Raw genomic sequence first — 14,261 nt, forward strand, 5'->3', positions numbered from 1 at the left:
TTTGCAGGTATGAAGACCACCAGACAAGTCATAGTTCATGCTTTCATGCAATATGCATTGTCTGAATAGCATACACCATTTACAGATATTTGGGCCAGAAATACCTTTTCGTGTCAGCAAATGATGTGGGATTAATGGATTCTAAAATCTGGAAAACAAATCTAGCTGAGCTGGTCTTTTTTCTGCTTCCCAGTAAAGGCTCAAGGACTTCCTGAACTTCCCAAACACTCCCCTAACGTAGGCCTGCCATTTTAAACTTTTTTTTTTTTTTTAAAAAAGTCAAGTCCTACTTAAGAAAATGGGTATTTCACTGGATACAGCTCCTCATCTCTTCCTCTTGCCCTGAGTCTGTTGCACTCACTGCCTCTTTTCACACCTGTTTTCTGGCTGCTGCCATCTCTTTCTTGCACCTGCTGTACCTAGAGAGCTTAAACAGCACCTGCATTAAAGGCGAGTGAAAAATTCTGACTGGAACTAGTAATTGTGTGCTGCAGTACAAGGCCAAGGCACAAGGACATCCGAGTTGTCCCAGCACGGAGTCAACACAGATCAAGGGGAGCTTATTCCATTCCTGCGGGCTCCACATTCCCGCAGTGTGTTCAAGAGAGAGACACCTCAACAGCTGGAAACCACTGGCAAAGGCACCAGTCTGACCCCTGACTAACCCTCAGGCTTGTTTCTGTAAACTGTGGCACAGGACCCAAACACTTCTGATGAAAAACAGGTAGCATTTGTTAGAGCAGTTGGCAGGCAGGTTGTCTGAAAAATAGTAGACGGTGTTAAAAACTCAAGGTCCAGCTTTTGATAAGAGCAGGAAAGTTTATTTTGTTCTTTATGTCAACCAATTAAATTTCTTTTCTGGTTTTATTCCATTTCCCCAGAATCACTCTTTTAGAATAGGTATCTCAAGATGATTTCTCTTTCATAAAACATACTCTTTACGTCATGAATATTTTGGGGAATGGCCACTCACCATTTACAGTACTTCTGAGGCAAGCATTTGTAATAAGCTTGAGACAATTTTTATTCTCCTTTTAAAAATTAAACGGGATTCTTAGACAAACTGTTACGCACTTAGGTTTTGTAAAAATAAAAGGACTATAAAAGGTAAGTCAAAATGTGTCTGTTATTACAGACTACTACAGAGTGCTACGAAAAATTCAGTTCACTGCAGTGGATTTAGCTCATCTTTGCTTTTGGTTTGTAGTTTATCTTTACTACCTTTTTCCCCCTTATTTTCTCAGGTTCAGCTTCCTTGCCAGGTTCCTGAACTAGAATCTGACAAGAAGGGCCACAGATACCAGAAACGTGCTCTTGATAACACAACAAATGCAGCCTTTCTCCTCTGTCAACAATTCTAAGATAGTATGGTTTAATTTTTTAGAAGAAAAATGCAGCATCTTTAGCCGTAGGGGGAAAACCGTAAAACCTTACAAAGCATGTATCTCCTAATAATAAATAGAAAGGAAAAAAAAGAATTTGTAACTTAATTTTTATTTACTTATGATACAAAACACACTCTGGGATTTGCCCACTGATTTTACCTCTGGGGACAAATCTTGTAGGTAGTCCTGGGACTGGAAACTGGAAAATACGTCAGGAGCCAGGTGAGCCAGAACGCCGAAGATCCTCCCTGCCCACCACAGAGGTTTTGCAGAGCTGCTGGTGGAGAGCACACACAGCTGTGCTTCCACCAGGTTTTCCCTTTTCAAGCCCGGAGGGGAAACATTGCCTCCTTGCGCATGCAGATAAAGGGACGGAAAATACATAAACCCATTCCAAGGTGTTCAGGAGTCACTTCTTTACTTCAGAGTTTTAGTTTTTATTTTAAAGAAATGAAGTTTTAGCCTTAAGGGCTCCTAAGAAAAACGTGAGAAGATGACCTGGCAATATTAAATACATGGATGCCCCCTTGAAACAAGGTCTGAAGCTCAGACAGACACACCTCAGTGGAATTTTGGCTAAGAGATGTACCACTCTGCAGGCCGCATCTCCTACTAGCCACTCAGCAGAAAATACAGAAGTAACAGGAGTACAGCAGGCCCAGGCCTGGCATCGATCAGGTGCACCCTGGCTCCAGCTGCTGGCAACCTCTAAAGGTATCTTCTACTCCAGGTAAAAGCAAAGATGAGTCTCCTGGTGAAGGTAGAAAATCCTTTGCTGCTGTTCTGTCTCTGGTAGATGAGTATTGTCTCATTCCACATGTCCCAGGCCAGGAATAAGTGTATTGGGAAGGGAGATAGTTACAGGTGGCCTAAGTAGAGGTGTGCTTAGAGCCATAGACCAGTTGTTCCTGAGAATGCTGGTATTTTTAAAATTTATAAATTATGGTTCTAATCCATCAGGATTAGTATCGCTTTCCATTTGAAATGATATTCTTTTGGTATTTCAGTGTTTGTAGAATACTTTCCACAGTTCCACTGAATTTATTCTACTGCATTAAAACAAACCTCAAGCGTGAATGATGTTAACTGTTTATTTCAGGCATTTAATAATTGTGGCCTTTCCTACCCTCAGAAAATAATGTTTTATAGCAGGATATAGAGGTTTCTGGACTAAATGCTAAAAGCCTGTCCAGATAGCACAGACGCTAAGCCTTCTGAAACCACCAGGGAAAGAAAAAGCTCTTGCATTTTTTTGATCTGTTGGTAGTTTCATCCGTGATAGCTAAACCTGGAATTAAGGCTAAAAACCATCCATTGTTACTTAGTATTGATTTGGACTCTGTCAAAGTGCTTGGTACCATGAAGAACAAAGAAGACAACAGAGTTAATGACAACTCTTAACAGGATGTGTGTTGAACGGCAAAGACATCAAAACGGGCTCACTATAGAACCTGAAATAATTGGCTTGTGAAGCTTCCTGAGAAACATATAAAGCAAACATTTACAAAGGTTATTGGATAGTATCTTCACTTTCGTGCTAGCTAGTTTCAAATTAGCAAGTCCATAAAATAGGTTTCTTATTTGATCAAAAACTTAAGATTGTTAAGTGAAAAATATTGTGGAAAGTGTGTATTAAGAAAGAAAACATTTGTCACTGATAGGGCTTTATATCTGATACTCTAAAATGAAGCAAGATGTAGACAGACATCTATTATTATGTAAAAGCAATGATTTAAAATTATCACATTATATATGAGAAAAATCTATCAAACCTGACCCTGGCAGGTAGAAGAGGAAACAATACACAGACTTCTGTGAGGCAGTTCACCACAGGCAGACCTATTCCCTGTGGTGTCCAGTCAAGAAAGGCTGTGATCACTCAGTATCACCTTCCTCCGAGGCGAAGAAGGTGCTTTAGCACGTGAGTAACGCAGCAGTCTGGGATATCTGAAAAGGCTCCGCTCTGAACAGCCTGGTCAGAGGCTCGTATGGAGGAAGACAGTCGGGAGCGGGGCAGACAGCATGTGCTGGAACTGACGGTCCGCTCTCTCTTCTCATACAAGAGCAAGGGTGGTCACAACTGGAGCTCATAAGCCTCAACTTCAACACGGGCCAAGAGGATGCTTCCTAAAAATGGCAGTGGACCTGCAGTACTCCTTGTCAGAGGCTGGAGGTGATGTGGGTTCAGAGGGGCTGGGGAAATTAATGGTAGAGCAAATTAATCTACTGAGGGAGGGTAAAAAAACTGGGGCGGTGGGAAAAACCCCAAAGCATTCAGCTGAGGATGTCACCTGGTTGGGAGCTGGGAGAGTAGCAGGGAAAATATTATATATGCTTGTAGAGTTCTCACTTGTTTCTTTGGTACCTGCTCATAGTTACTTTTGGAAACAAGAGGCTAGTTAAAAAACACTTTTGGCACCCTTCGGTCTGTTCCATTATACTGTTATTCACTCTAGTTAAGTAGCTCATAATTTCCGAAGTGGATCAAGGCACTGCAGCCCGTTAAGCTCTGTTTCCTCGGTATGCTCTGAAAGAAAGAAAAAAACATCCACAATGAGATGAGAGAAGCATCATCAGAAAACACGGGCCCTTTGCTTGTCCCCACCCTGGGAAGGAAGCGGACCTCGGCAATCAGCTGCTGACGCCCAGGGTACCTCACCGAGTACCTGGCAGCAGTTCCATGTCATTTTATAAAATATCCAGGTGGGGTAGGAATTTACACAGGTACGTGGGAGTACGGGGGGGTGCAGAAGTGGTTTCTGAGACTCTGATTTATTGGGAATGTCACACCACGTTTTTGTTTCAGGAGCTAACAGGCTGCCTGCCGTTCCCTGACCTGAAAGGCGGCGTAAAATAGTTTCACCCCCGCTTGCCCGAACTGACTCAACACAGCGGAGCCCCTTTTGTTAGAGTACCCCACATTTCCCACAAACACCCCCACTAAAAACCCCGTTAGGAAGAAACCGCGCGCTGCTGCCGTGACGCTGAAGCACAAGTACGCGCTATTTCCGCCGAATATCAAGCGGGGCACGGCCCGACCCCAGCCCCGCTCCCCCGCCCGCCGGACTCACCGCGGGGCCGCTCCGAGGAACTCCCGGGCCTGGCCTGGCCTGCGCCGCGCCCCCGGCCCGCAGGCCCCGCCTCTTCCTGCCGCGCCGGCTGTAGCTACCCCGCTCGCCTGCTGTTTCCCGGCACAGGCGGCGCGGGTGTCGCGGCGACAGGCGCGGCGGGTTGTGCCCGCTCCCCTCGCCCCCTCCCCGCGGAGAGGCGGAGCCGCCGGTTCCCCGCCCGCGGCCAGGGGCCGTGGCCATGCTACGCGGAGCGGCGGCGGCCGCGGCCCGGTGGTGCGGCCCCGGCCCTGGCGGGGGGAAGGCGGCGGCGGCGGCGCGGCGGTGTTGGAGCGCGGCGCGGCGGCGGGAGTGGGTGCGGCCGGCGGGGCGGGACAGCGGGATCGTGGCTTACAACAGCCGGAGCCGGAGCAAGGAGCCGCTCGTACTGGCCGCGGAAGGAGTGGCGACCTGGTAGCGCCCGGCGGGGCGGCGGGAGGGCGGGCGGGCGGACGGGGGGCGCCGGGCCGGGGCTGACGGGTGCGGCTTGGCTCCCCTCTCCGCAGGTACAGCTGCGGGCCGACCGTGTACGACCAGGCACACCTCGGGCACGCCTGGTGAGTCGCGTCCTGAGTCACGGCGGTTGGGGGGCGGGTTTGTCCCGTCTCGGGTGGGAGCCCGGTGGCGGCGGGAGTGCGCGGCATCCCTCGGCAGGGCAGCCGGGTGACAGACCCCTCTGGAGCCGCAGCGGGGCCGCCGGCTCTTCACCTCCTGCTCCGTGCAAAGGACAAAATCCCGTTTGGTTTTTTGTGGTTTTTTTTTTTCCTCTTGGCCTCAGGAAGCACGGAAGGGGCTGTCGGTGCAGCTCGTCCCAGACAGAGACAAAGTAGTGTTAAGTATTGAGAACGTGCACTTTTTTTGCTAGGCAGGGCGAGTTGTTTCAAATCCGTATCGGCATAACGTGACCTCTCGGTGCAGAGGAGTTGGGGTCCTGGAGCAGAGCCTCTTGTCTGTGTGAATCGATAGCTTTGCATCGAATTTGGTTTGGACGCTGTGCCAGCACCCAGGAAAAGCTGTTCAGGGTTGACTATTAAAAAGAATCTGTTCTTAAATCTTAGCCCAGGTAGTTTAAAAGCCTTTTTACATAATGACAGTTCAGTGGCTTACTGGGTTTAAAGAAAAAAACAAAACAGCACAGTATTTTCTTCATAGGTCATTAAGATAATTACAGTAATAAACCAACTCTGCTATAAGTAACTTTGGAAAAGTACGCTAAATACACGGGGGAACGTTGCTGCCAGTTGGTTTAAAACAGTGCATCTGATGAGGAGACATGCAGGGTGCAAGCTGCTCTTGAGCTTCTGTCTCCTCTAATTCTTAAAAGAACAAGATCCATTGGGCTCCTTGGAAGAGCAGGGCTTTCTCAGGTAATTGCCATCTGTGTGAAGATCAGGCGATGTGTTTTTGAGTAATTCCCGTTTAATGTAGGGCATTTCACAGCTTCTGGTCCCGTCTCAACTTCATTCAGAAACTCATGTTGAATTTTGCTCAGTGTTGAGCTATCGCAGTACTGTGGTACTGCTCCTTCTTTCTGTAAAAGGGAAGCTTTAAAATACCAATCATGTAAAAATACTGTTGGCAACCTCTCTTGAAATGCTGCTGTAGTGTTGTGTGTATGTGGTGGTGTCTTCTTCCTCCTTGCTTTTGTCCAGTCTTAACAGAAAATTAACCTAGCTTTTTACTGGTGATCTAAAAATCAAGAAAACGATATCTTGAATTATTTTGATTGTACTTAGTACCTTCACGGGAACTTTAATATTTAAAACATCATAGCAATTTGTGTATTTAAATCTACAGTTATTGTAATACAGGCTATATTAACAGTTTACCTTGAAATAATTGCAACTTCAAATCATCACTTGAGAGCAACTGCATAAAAAGATGCTAATAAATTCATTTTCTTCATCACTCAATTGAGGTTCTCTAGTACGGTAGGGTCTGTCTTCCCTGACATGGTGCAACAGGGGAGGGAAGTGCAGAAGTGTTCCTGTCCGCAGTGTTTACAGAGGTGGAGGATTTCACATTTTGGTCTTGCAGCTCTCTGTGGCTTTTGAATGTCTGTTTCTGCCAGTGGTTCTCCTTATTCTCTTGCCTTCAGGCTCTTTTGATTAAAGGAGGGGAGTAGGAAGGCCTTGCTCGCCATTTCAATTTCAAGCTTTCCTGATGTGGAGGTTAGCTGTATGTCTGTGCCACCTGGGTTTGACCTCTTCACTTGCTGATTTAAGAAAGAATAGTTAAGGCCAAATATTGCCTTTGGAGTGGTGTATCATGAAGATAGATAAGTAGCTGTGTTAGATTTTTTTTTTTTTTTCCTAACGCCTCTTTGGCGCCTTCACGTGTTGTTCCTGTAGCGCTGTAGTGCGGCAAGATGCCTGCGCTGAAGACTTTCCTCTCTCTTCTGATCTGTTAAACCCCCCAGCCTGTGAGGAGTTGGCTCTTCCTTCCCAGCATCTGTGGTCTTGCACGTGTCAGGGTTGATATCCTGTTGCTCAGCTGATTTGTTCAGGATGGTGGAGCACTCTTGATTTTATAGTCTTTTTTAAAAAAAAAACTTATATTTTTTTCCCAGTAGCTAGGTCCAGCTGTGGAGCTTTGGTAGTCATAGCTGGATTGCGTGCTGCTGATGGGGGTCTACCAACCAGGAAATGCACTGGGAAGGAGCATGAAGTCAAATGGAGTGACGACTGTTGCTACAGTGCCACTCTTGTAAAATACTGTTGTTTGGTCGCACTGTTGCAGCATGTTATCATTAGAATTCTTTTTTCCCTTCTTTTTACATTTGACTTGTGGCATACACAACAAACATGGCAGGTAATAATGCTGAAGTGAATCATGGGGATGAGCTTGAGAACCTTGAGAAGAATTTGAAAATCATGACATTATTATTTTTCTCCCTTCTTCCTTCCTGTATGCCTTGATACAATACCTGAAACTTACTCTGTATAAAGAAAAAAAAAATCAGACTGGCAGATAGTGCCACCTTTTCCCTCAGTTCTGAGAGTGGCCTTGATCATGCTGGTGCGAGCTGCAGACTGGTTGGCATCCAGGTTTCTGGCTGAATGCTCGGAAATAAGAATAAAACCAAGCATGAGAGGAAGTTTCACCGAGTCCCTTGTGCCTGCTCTGCTACTCACCTGGTTCTGACTGTTGGGGTTTTTTTCTGTCCTGCAGTGGTAAGGACCCTGCTTTCTGAGGTGTCAGGAGATCTGCTCTGGCTCTTCCAGTGTTTGTTCCATCAATTCAGTTGGAAGATCAGAGGAGAGGGAACAGCATGAAATTTGTGTCTGCTCTGGGAACTACAACTGCAGGGCTGTTAAATCTAATATCAAGGTTTTGATGCTGGCATTGTTCCTCTGAACAGGGTCCAAAGACCAATTTAATATTCTTATGGAATTGTGTCACCACATTACGTGAACCTTACTACCAGTAAGAGCTGGTATTCACTAAAAACTATCTCCCTGGCAGCAAGGCTTTCAAAAAGCCTTTTTCAACATGGGCATAGTGCAAACAGCAACAGCAAGAAGTATTTTTCTTCACCAAGATATTAGACATCCATAAATCTGAACCCTAATGCCACCTGGTTCCTGCAGCTAAGGGGGAGGATGCAGATCCAGTTCCAATATTTGCTTGCACTTCGTTGCTCTGACAGCCGTGGGGGTCGCAGTTCGTGCGGCACTGTGGGTGAAATGGGAACCTGTAGGTCTGTGAGTCTCCTTTCGGGCTCTGTTTTCTCCAAAGTCAGCACGGGATGAGGATTCTTATCACCTTGCAGGGCAGACCCAGAGCCTCTAGTCGCCTTCTAATACCACACCTAATAATTGGGTTTTACTCAGTCAAAGCATGTTTTGAGAATTACAAGTGGAGAGTCTGTGAGCGGCAGAGGGGGCTGCCACAGCCCTGTGCAGCTTGTAGGTGCATCAGTCTATCAGCAATTAAATACTCTGGTTTGTGACAAAGAGCCTGAATAATTTTGAGAATTTATTCTTGAGTGTAAATAAAACAAAATAACTCACAGAACAACTCTTCTTTGCTATCAGAAAAGACCTGTGGTGGTGCGTGAATGAAATAGGTTATTGGTGTCTGGTAGCATTAGTTGTTATTCAACCCTAAGCAAAGTTCATTTGAACCCTATTTTATTTCTCCCTGTTCTCCTGCCCTGTGGCTTTTGAAAACTGGTTAGAATTTACAAAGCCTGAGGGATATATTTCAGGAATATCTGATCTATGTGTCTTACTTTGTACTGTTCATTTTGAGAGAGTCTCCTGTCTCACATAGTTTCTGATGCGCTTCGGTGCTTGAATAAAGAGATGCAACAAAAGAAAATACTCAGAAAATTTGATGTAATGTGTCACTAATGCCAGAAGAGGGTAGGCCAGTTCAAGGGAAATTTGCTTGACTTTTGTGCAGGTGGTAAGTGGTTTTGGAAAAGCACTTTATGCACTGAAGACCTTTTTATTGCAAGTGTTGGGGTATTTAGATTGTCCCTGTGGCTGTTAGTGCTGTTGGTTATTTTTGTTTAAGTTTATTCTTACTACTACATGTTTAAAAGCTCATGTTTTTTCTCTTCCAGCTCCTATGTTAGGTTTGATATACTTCGAAGGATAATGACTAGGTTTTTTGGAATTGAAGTTATCATGGTGATGGGGATCACAGACATAGATGACAAGATAATAAAAAGAGCCAACGAGGTAGGTGCTTACTGCAGTCTTTGACCCAAACTTTGGTATTTTCTATAGCTACTTGTATAGGAGAATCAACCTGGGTTTGGATTTTTTGGTTGAGTTTTGTTTGTTTTAATTAGTAGATAATAGATGTTGAGATTCTTGGTCCCCTAACATGGCTGTCGTGGGGCTGGGAGTCTAGAGTGCTGGGAGTCGAGAGCTGCATGGAGGTAAATGGGTGAGGAGGAGAGGTGGGGAGGGCTGTGTTACAGCACCCATGGCCAGGATCCTCCTGCCCTCGCCCTCTGCCCGGGAGGCCAGCGGGGAACAGAAAGCTGGTGTGAATCCTCAGCAGAGTGGAGGGTATCTTATCCAAAACCAACTTAGCAGCCAGGAGGCTTCTGGCTGAGTTCTGGAGAAGAGCTGCGTGCTGTCGATCATTAAAGGCAGAGTGTATATAACATTACCACACGTGAGGCTGCGGGCGGTTCCTGAAAGGTGCCGAGCACCGTCTAGCTGCAGCATGAGCACCGTGGAAAGCTTTATCGGTCTTGTCCAAGTTAGTCACCTACATGAAAGTTGACGTTAAGTGGAGGGGTAGGTCTTGATAAGACTGGGGTTGTAAGTGGTTCTCAGTTGGATTTTAATCAGACGTTTTTTACCAGCTGAGCTTGCTGAATGATTATTCTAATTATTTTCTTTTTTTTTTAAAATGCGTTCTGGACCCCGAAACACTAAGAATGTAGTTTCATTGTACGTTTTGAGTTTTTTGGTTTGTGTTTAGAATCTGTAACTCATGTCTTCTGGATCATAAGTGAATGTGTGGGATCAAATTGCAGTTGTAAGCTTTAGCTAGTTTCTTGGAGCCAGAGAATTTGACAGCTGTCACTATTATTTAATCTTTAAGTAAACAGTTACTATTGCAGTTAAACATAGGGTACTGCATTCAAATGAGTACTAGCACACTGCTCCTGTGGAAATATGTGTGTGTTCCCTTAGTCCATTTACTTGCAGTTTTCTAAGGCAGTAGGCCATCTTAAAAAAAACAAAAACACCCCCCCCCCCCCCCCCCCCCGCCCCGCCAAAAAACAGCAACCCAAACCAAAAAAACCAAACACCCAAAAAACCCCCTTGAAAACCCAGGCATTTTAAATCTATATGTGTGCATTTTAAAATTTTTCCTTGTTGTCAGAACATTATGGCGATTTCATGTTTGAGGAGGGGGAAATGACATGATGTTTTAAAATAATTTGTATTCATTTACTGCATTCTTTGGTTCTATGAAGTAGGTTTTTTTATGGCTTTTTTTAATGACTTTTTGAAATGCCTGCTCTGCTCTGCATGTTTTGTTTGGATGGCCAAAGCCTCTACATCAGTAGCCTGATTTGGTTGTTGGGACCTCAGTACCTGAAGCATTACAGTGGTAGGATCAACATACCTAAGCTTGTTCTCCATCTGCTGGTCCTCTGGTGGGATTCATCTAGAGAAAACCTGAAAGTTGGGCATCTAGTCTGTGATGAGCATGTCCTCGGTGGTCCTTTGAGAGAGAGAGATGAGTCTCTTTGTGTTTTGAACGTTCATCTGGATGTGAGGAATTTCCCCATCTTCCTCCTATGGGTACCTTTGTGCCTCTATTGTTTGAAGATTCAGCTGAGCTGTGTGGTCGCTGGGGTCTGGAAGAGCACTCTTTCTGGTCTGTAGGCAGAAACATGCCTTCATTTCTCAGTGCTGAGCATCTTTCTCGCTACATTGCTGGATAAGCATCTGGTCTGTATTCACCAGAACTCCTGCCTTGTCTAGGAGCTTGTCCAAATAGTGGTACCCACCTGTGCTCCAAAAATCAGACCCCTTAAAGATGCTCCAGTAATGAATTGGAAGTGATGAAACTGGATTTATTTTGTTAATGATTCAGTTATCTGCAAGCTGGAGAGACTCAGACTCTTCTCCCCTGTAGGTTCTTCTCAGACAAGATGTAAAAGCTCCCATTTGAAACACTTTGATATCATGCTTTTGCTTGCTAGGACAGGTTTTGCTGTCATGCATCTTTCAAGCCCTGTTGTCTTCTGAATATTTGAGAACAAGTATCTTGTCATGTGCAAGTTGTCTCTTTCCTTTCGAGTTGTGCTTTCTTGTTACCTCTGCGAGGATCTCTGTTTCTGTCCATCACCCCATGAGTGAGAAATGTGAAGAAGGTGCTTGAGAAATACCACATTTGGCAAAGTGTGGGACTGACTTTCAGTTCATTTTCCCTGATTGAACTGAGATCTATGAGTAACCATGATCAGCTGAAATAGCTTATTTTTCTTAATCACTGAAAATTAATATCCTGTCTCATCCTGCAAGTCTCTGATCTGTCTTTCTGACATGTAGGTGGTATCAGTGTCCCCTGCCAATAAGTTGAATGAATTTCATGTCCCATGTACTGTAGTGTATCTTGTCACTGGAAGTGGAAGACCCTCTCAAGAGGAAAATAATGAGAGAGGGAAGGAGTTTATTATTTTAATCTTTGGTTGCTCTGTCTTAAAAGATATGTATTAATATTTTGGCAATTCAGAAGCATAAATGAAGTACTACTGTTAAGTTATTTATAACTTACGTCTCCTCCCCATGAATGTTAGATTAATAAGTCTTTCTGACTCTTTACCTTGGGGGCTTTAAGTCTTCCAATTAGCTATTAACTGTCTGATAAAAGATTGCAATATTTTATATTATTACTTTGATTTATGATTTACTAATCTGCTTCTCTCTTTTTCAGATGAATATATCGCCAGTAGCTCTTGCTCGTATTTATGAAGAAGACTTTAAGCAAGATATGGCTGCCTTAAAGGTACAGATACTCAAGCTTCTAAATTTAAGACCATTTTAAAGCAAATGTTTTGGTAAAGAATCTGATTTTGACAGTTTGATCTGAAAAAAAAAAAAATTGATTGCTTGTGTGGTGAAGTGTTGCTTGGAAACTGAGTACTGATTTACTTTTTCATTCTTCTGGAAAGATATTGCACATGTTTTGAGTAAGGAAATTGGGGGCGAAGGAAATCCTAGCTTTAGAATGAACAAGTTAAATTGCTTTAGGAACACAATTTTTTTTTCCCCATGCAATAGAGCCTTGGTACACAGATAACGCATATTTACTATAATGCAGAAATAGACTGATCTAAAGCATAGGAAACATCAAATATTCTTTCATTGACTTCAGGTAACTTTGCTTCTTGTCCAAAATGCTTGTCAGAAGCAGGGAGTAAGACATTGGGGAAAAATGAGTGGGTTTTTTTGCCACACCTTTTTTTTTTTTTTTTTTTCCCAAGATAAAATTGAGGAGAATGTTCTTTAAAGTCCGTTTGCTTCTAATGAGATGCTACTCTTTCTTTGTTTAAGGTCCTTCCTCCGACAGTATATATGAGAGTGACTGACAATATTCCTCAGATAATTTCCTTTATAAAAGCAATAATTGCTAGTGGACAAGCTTACGCAACCTCGCAAGGTAAGACTTAGAGCAAAGCAACTCCTCGTCCAGCACATGTACAAGGACATCAGCGCTCCTAGTAATCCTGTTTTGGGATCAGATGAGATACCCTGTGCAAGGCTTTCTTTATGTTAACAGACAGGGTGTGAGCAACTCGTTTGTGATGACATGAGTGGGCAGAACAACTATTACTCAATTTCTATGTTAGGTGTAGCTCATTACTTAATATAATTGTTTACTGTAATGAACTGCTATCTAAGCTCCTGTGGGGAAGTCCTGGCCCAGCTTCTACAAGAGGGCTGGGGGAACCTCTTAGCTCTGAACAGGAGGTGGGTATCTCCTATGTGCTGTAAAAGACGTGCCTACAAAGCACAATGTATGGCTTTTTAATTTTTTTTTTTTTTTTAGCAGAGCTGGTGGTTATAGAAAGATTCGAGTGCATTATAACTGGAGTAGCAGTAGGCTGTTCTGCAGTCAGGGAGGGGATTGCTGATTGTGCTGCATAGGCAGTGAAGAACCTGGGGAGATCTCCAGAATACAAAGTTATCCTATCTGCAGAATGAGCACATGCAGTGAGGCTACTGAAAAGCTGGTGACATGGAAACATCTGTTGCTACTTTTGCAGTATTTCTGAATTTCTAAATCAGAATTTAAAATGGGGATTGAAGGGCATCTTGTTTTGCTTTCAGGGAAGTGTTATCTCCTCATCATGAATGTGCCCTATCTTTACTATAAAACCAAACATTTCTTTTCTATTAGGCAATGTTTATTTTGATGTTAAGTCTTTGGGAAAAAGATATGGAGTATTAACTACTATTCATCCCGATAACCAAGATGAAACAGGTAAGTTCATGGCACCAACTTGTTTGTATTAATGCAGTGTTTTAACTTGTGATGTATCTGGGCATAAACTTTAATTCAACAGTGTGAAACAGTTTTTTAACCTGTTGTATATAGCCAATGTTTTGGTGAATTAAGACTACATTGCTTTCATAATTATTGAGGCACTCACTGTTGCCAGTGCAAGAAGAAACTCGGTGGTCTCTTTTCATACTTGGTTCCCTCTATACCTTTGTTCTGGTACCTTAGGCCAATTAGGATTCTTAATCAATTTTATTTAAATACTTGGGAGTGGTACGTATAATCTTCATAGTGAAGTGGTGGTCTCTGCCATTGCATTAGCCAGCAGTGAGATGGTCAAGGGTAAATGTAGGGAAACTTCATCTACCGTGTTACTGTTTGGGCAGTTGCACTCCTCTGATACATGCTAACTGGATGGATTTGCTTCTTTCATTACCACCAGACTACTGCGAAGCAGCCTATTTGTGTGAGCATGAGCAATCCCTTGATAGACTGTGCTAGAGCATGCCTATACCCTGGGCTGCGTGTTTTTTTGCTGCCATTGTCCAGCTGCTGAGCAGGATTGCTGAGCCTCTTTGTAGTTTCTGTAAGTTGGGTCTGATCAGGTCTCTGCATTGGAGAATTTGATGCAGGTCTCCTGTGTCCTTTTGTATGCTGAAGTTCAATATTTCTTCATTGAAAAAATCTGTTTGCAATTACTGAAAATGCCTGGCAGGCTGATGCTCAGGTGAATTGCAGCCAGAAATTTCTCACAGCTCCAGTCTGGAGTTGTTTCAGCATTACA

At 43.8% G+C, this 14,261-nt stretch overlaps 1 protein-coding gene and 1 long non-coding RNA gene across 7 annotated transcripts in view; one reads left to right on the forward strand and one right to left on the reverse strand.

The window, feature by feature from the left end:
* Window positions 1–1,475: 1,475 nt before the first annotated feature.
* LOC141939469 (uncharacterized) lies at window positions 1,476–4,585 on the reverse strand. Its single transcript, XR_012627594.1, has 3 exons — window positions 4,457–4,585; window positions 3,677–3,912; window positions 1,476–3,578 (listed from the first exon to the last, which is right to left on the reverse strand). It is a non-coding gene; the product is annotated as an uncharacterized LOC141939469 (long non-coding RNA).
* A 105-nt stretch (window positions 4,586–4,690) lies between these two features.
* The window catches only part of CARS2 (cysteinyl-tRNA synthetase 2, mitochondrial), a 38,568-nt gene continuing 28,997 nt past the window's right edge, over window positions 4,691–14,261 (forward strand). For 3 of the 6 annotated variants that reach the window (XM_074859279.1, XM_074859282.1, XM_074859280.1), the window contains exons 1-6: window positions 4,691–4,906; window positions 4,999–5,049; window positions 9,063–9,180; window positions 11,909–11,980; window positions 12,529–12,634; window positions 13,376–13,459. In XM_074859279.1, coding sequence (XP_074715380.1) covers window positions 4,695–4,906; window positions 4,999–5,049; window positions 9,063–9,180; window positions 11,909–11,980; window positions 12,529–12,634; window positions 13,376–13,459 — 643 coding nt within the window. In that variant the 5' untranslated portion in view covers window positions 4,691–4,694. Of the gene's footprint in view, window positions 4,907–4,998; window positions 5,050–9,062; window positions 9,181–10,561; window positions 10,771–11,908; window positions 11,981–12,528; window positions 12,635–13,375; window positions 13,460–14,261 lie in introns of those variants that run through there. The other 3 variants (XM_074859281.1, XM_074859283.1, XM_074859284.1) reach the window with 3 other exon arrangements.

This window comes from Strix uralensis, chromosome 2 (assembly GCF_047716275.1).
Source record: "Strix uralensis isolate ZFMK-TIS-50842 chromosome 2, bStrUra1, whole genome shotgun sequence".
In the NCBI taxonomy this organism is placed as follows: domain Eukaryota; kingdom Metazoa; phylum Chordata; class Aves; order Strigiformes; family Strigidae; genus Strix; species Strix uralensis.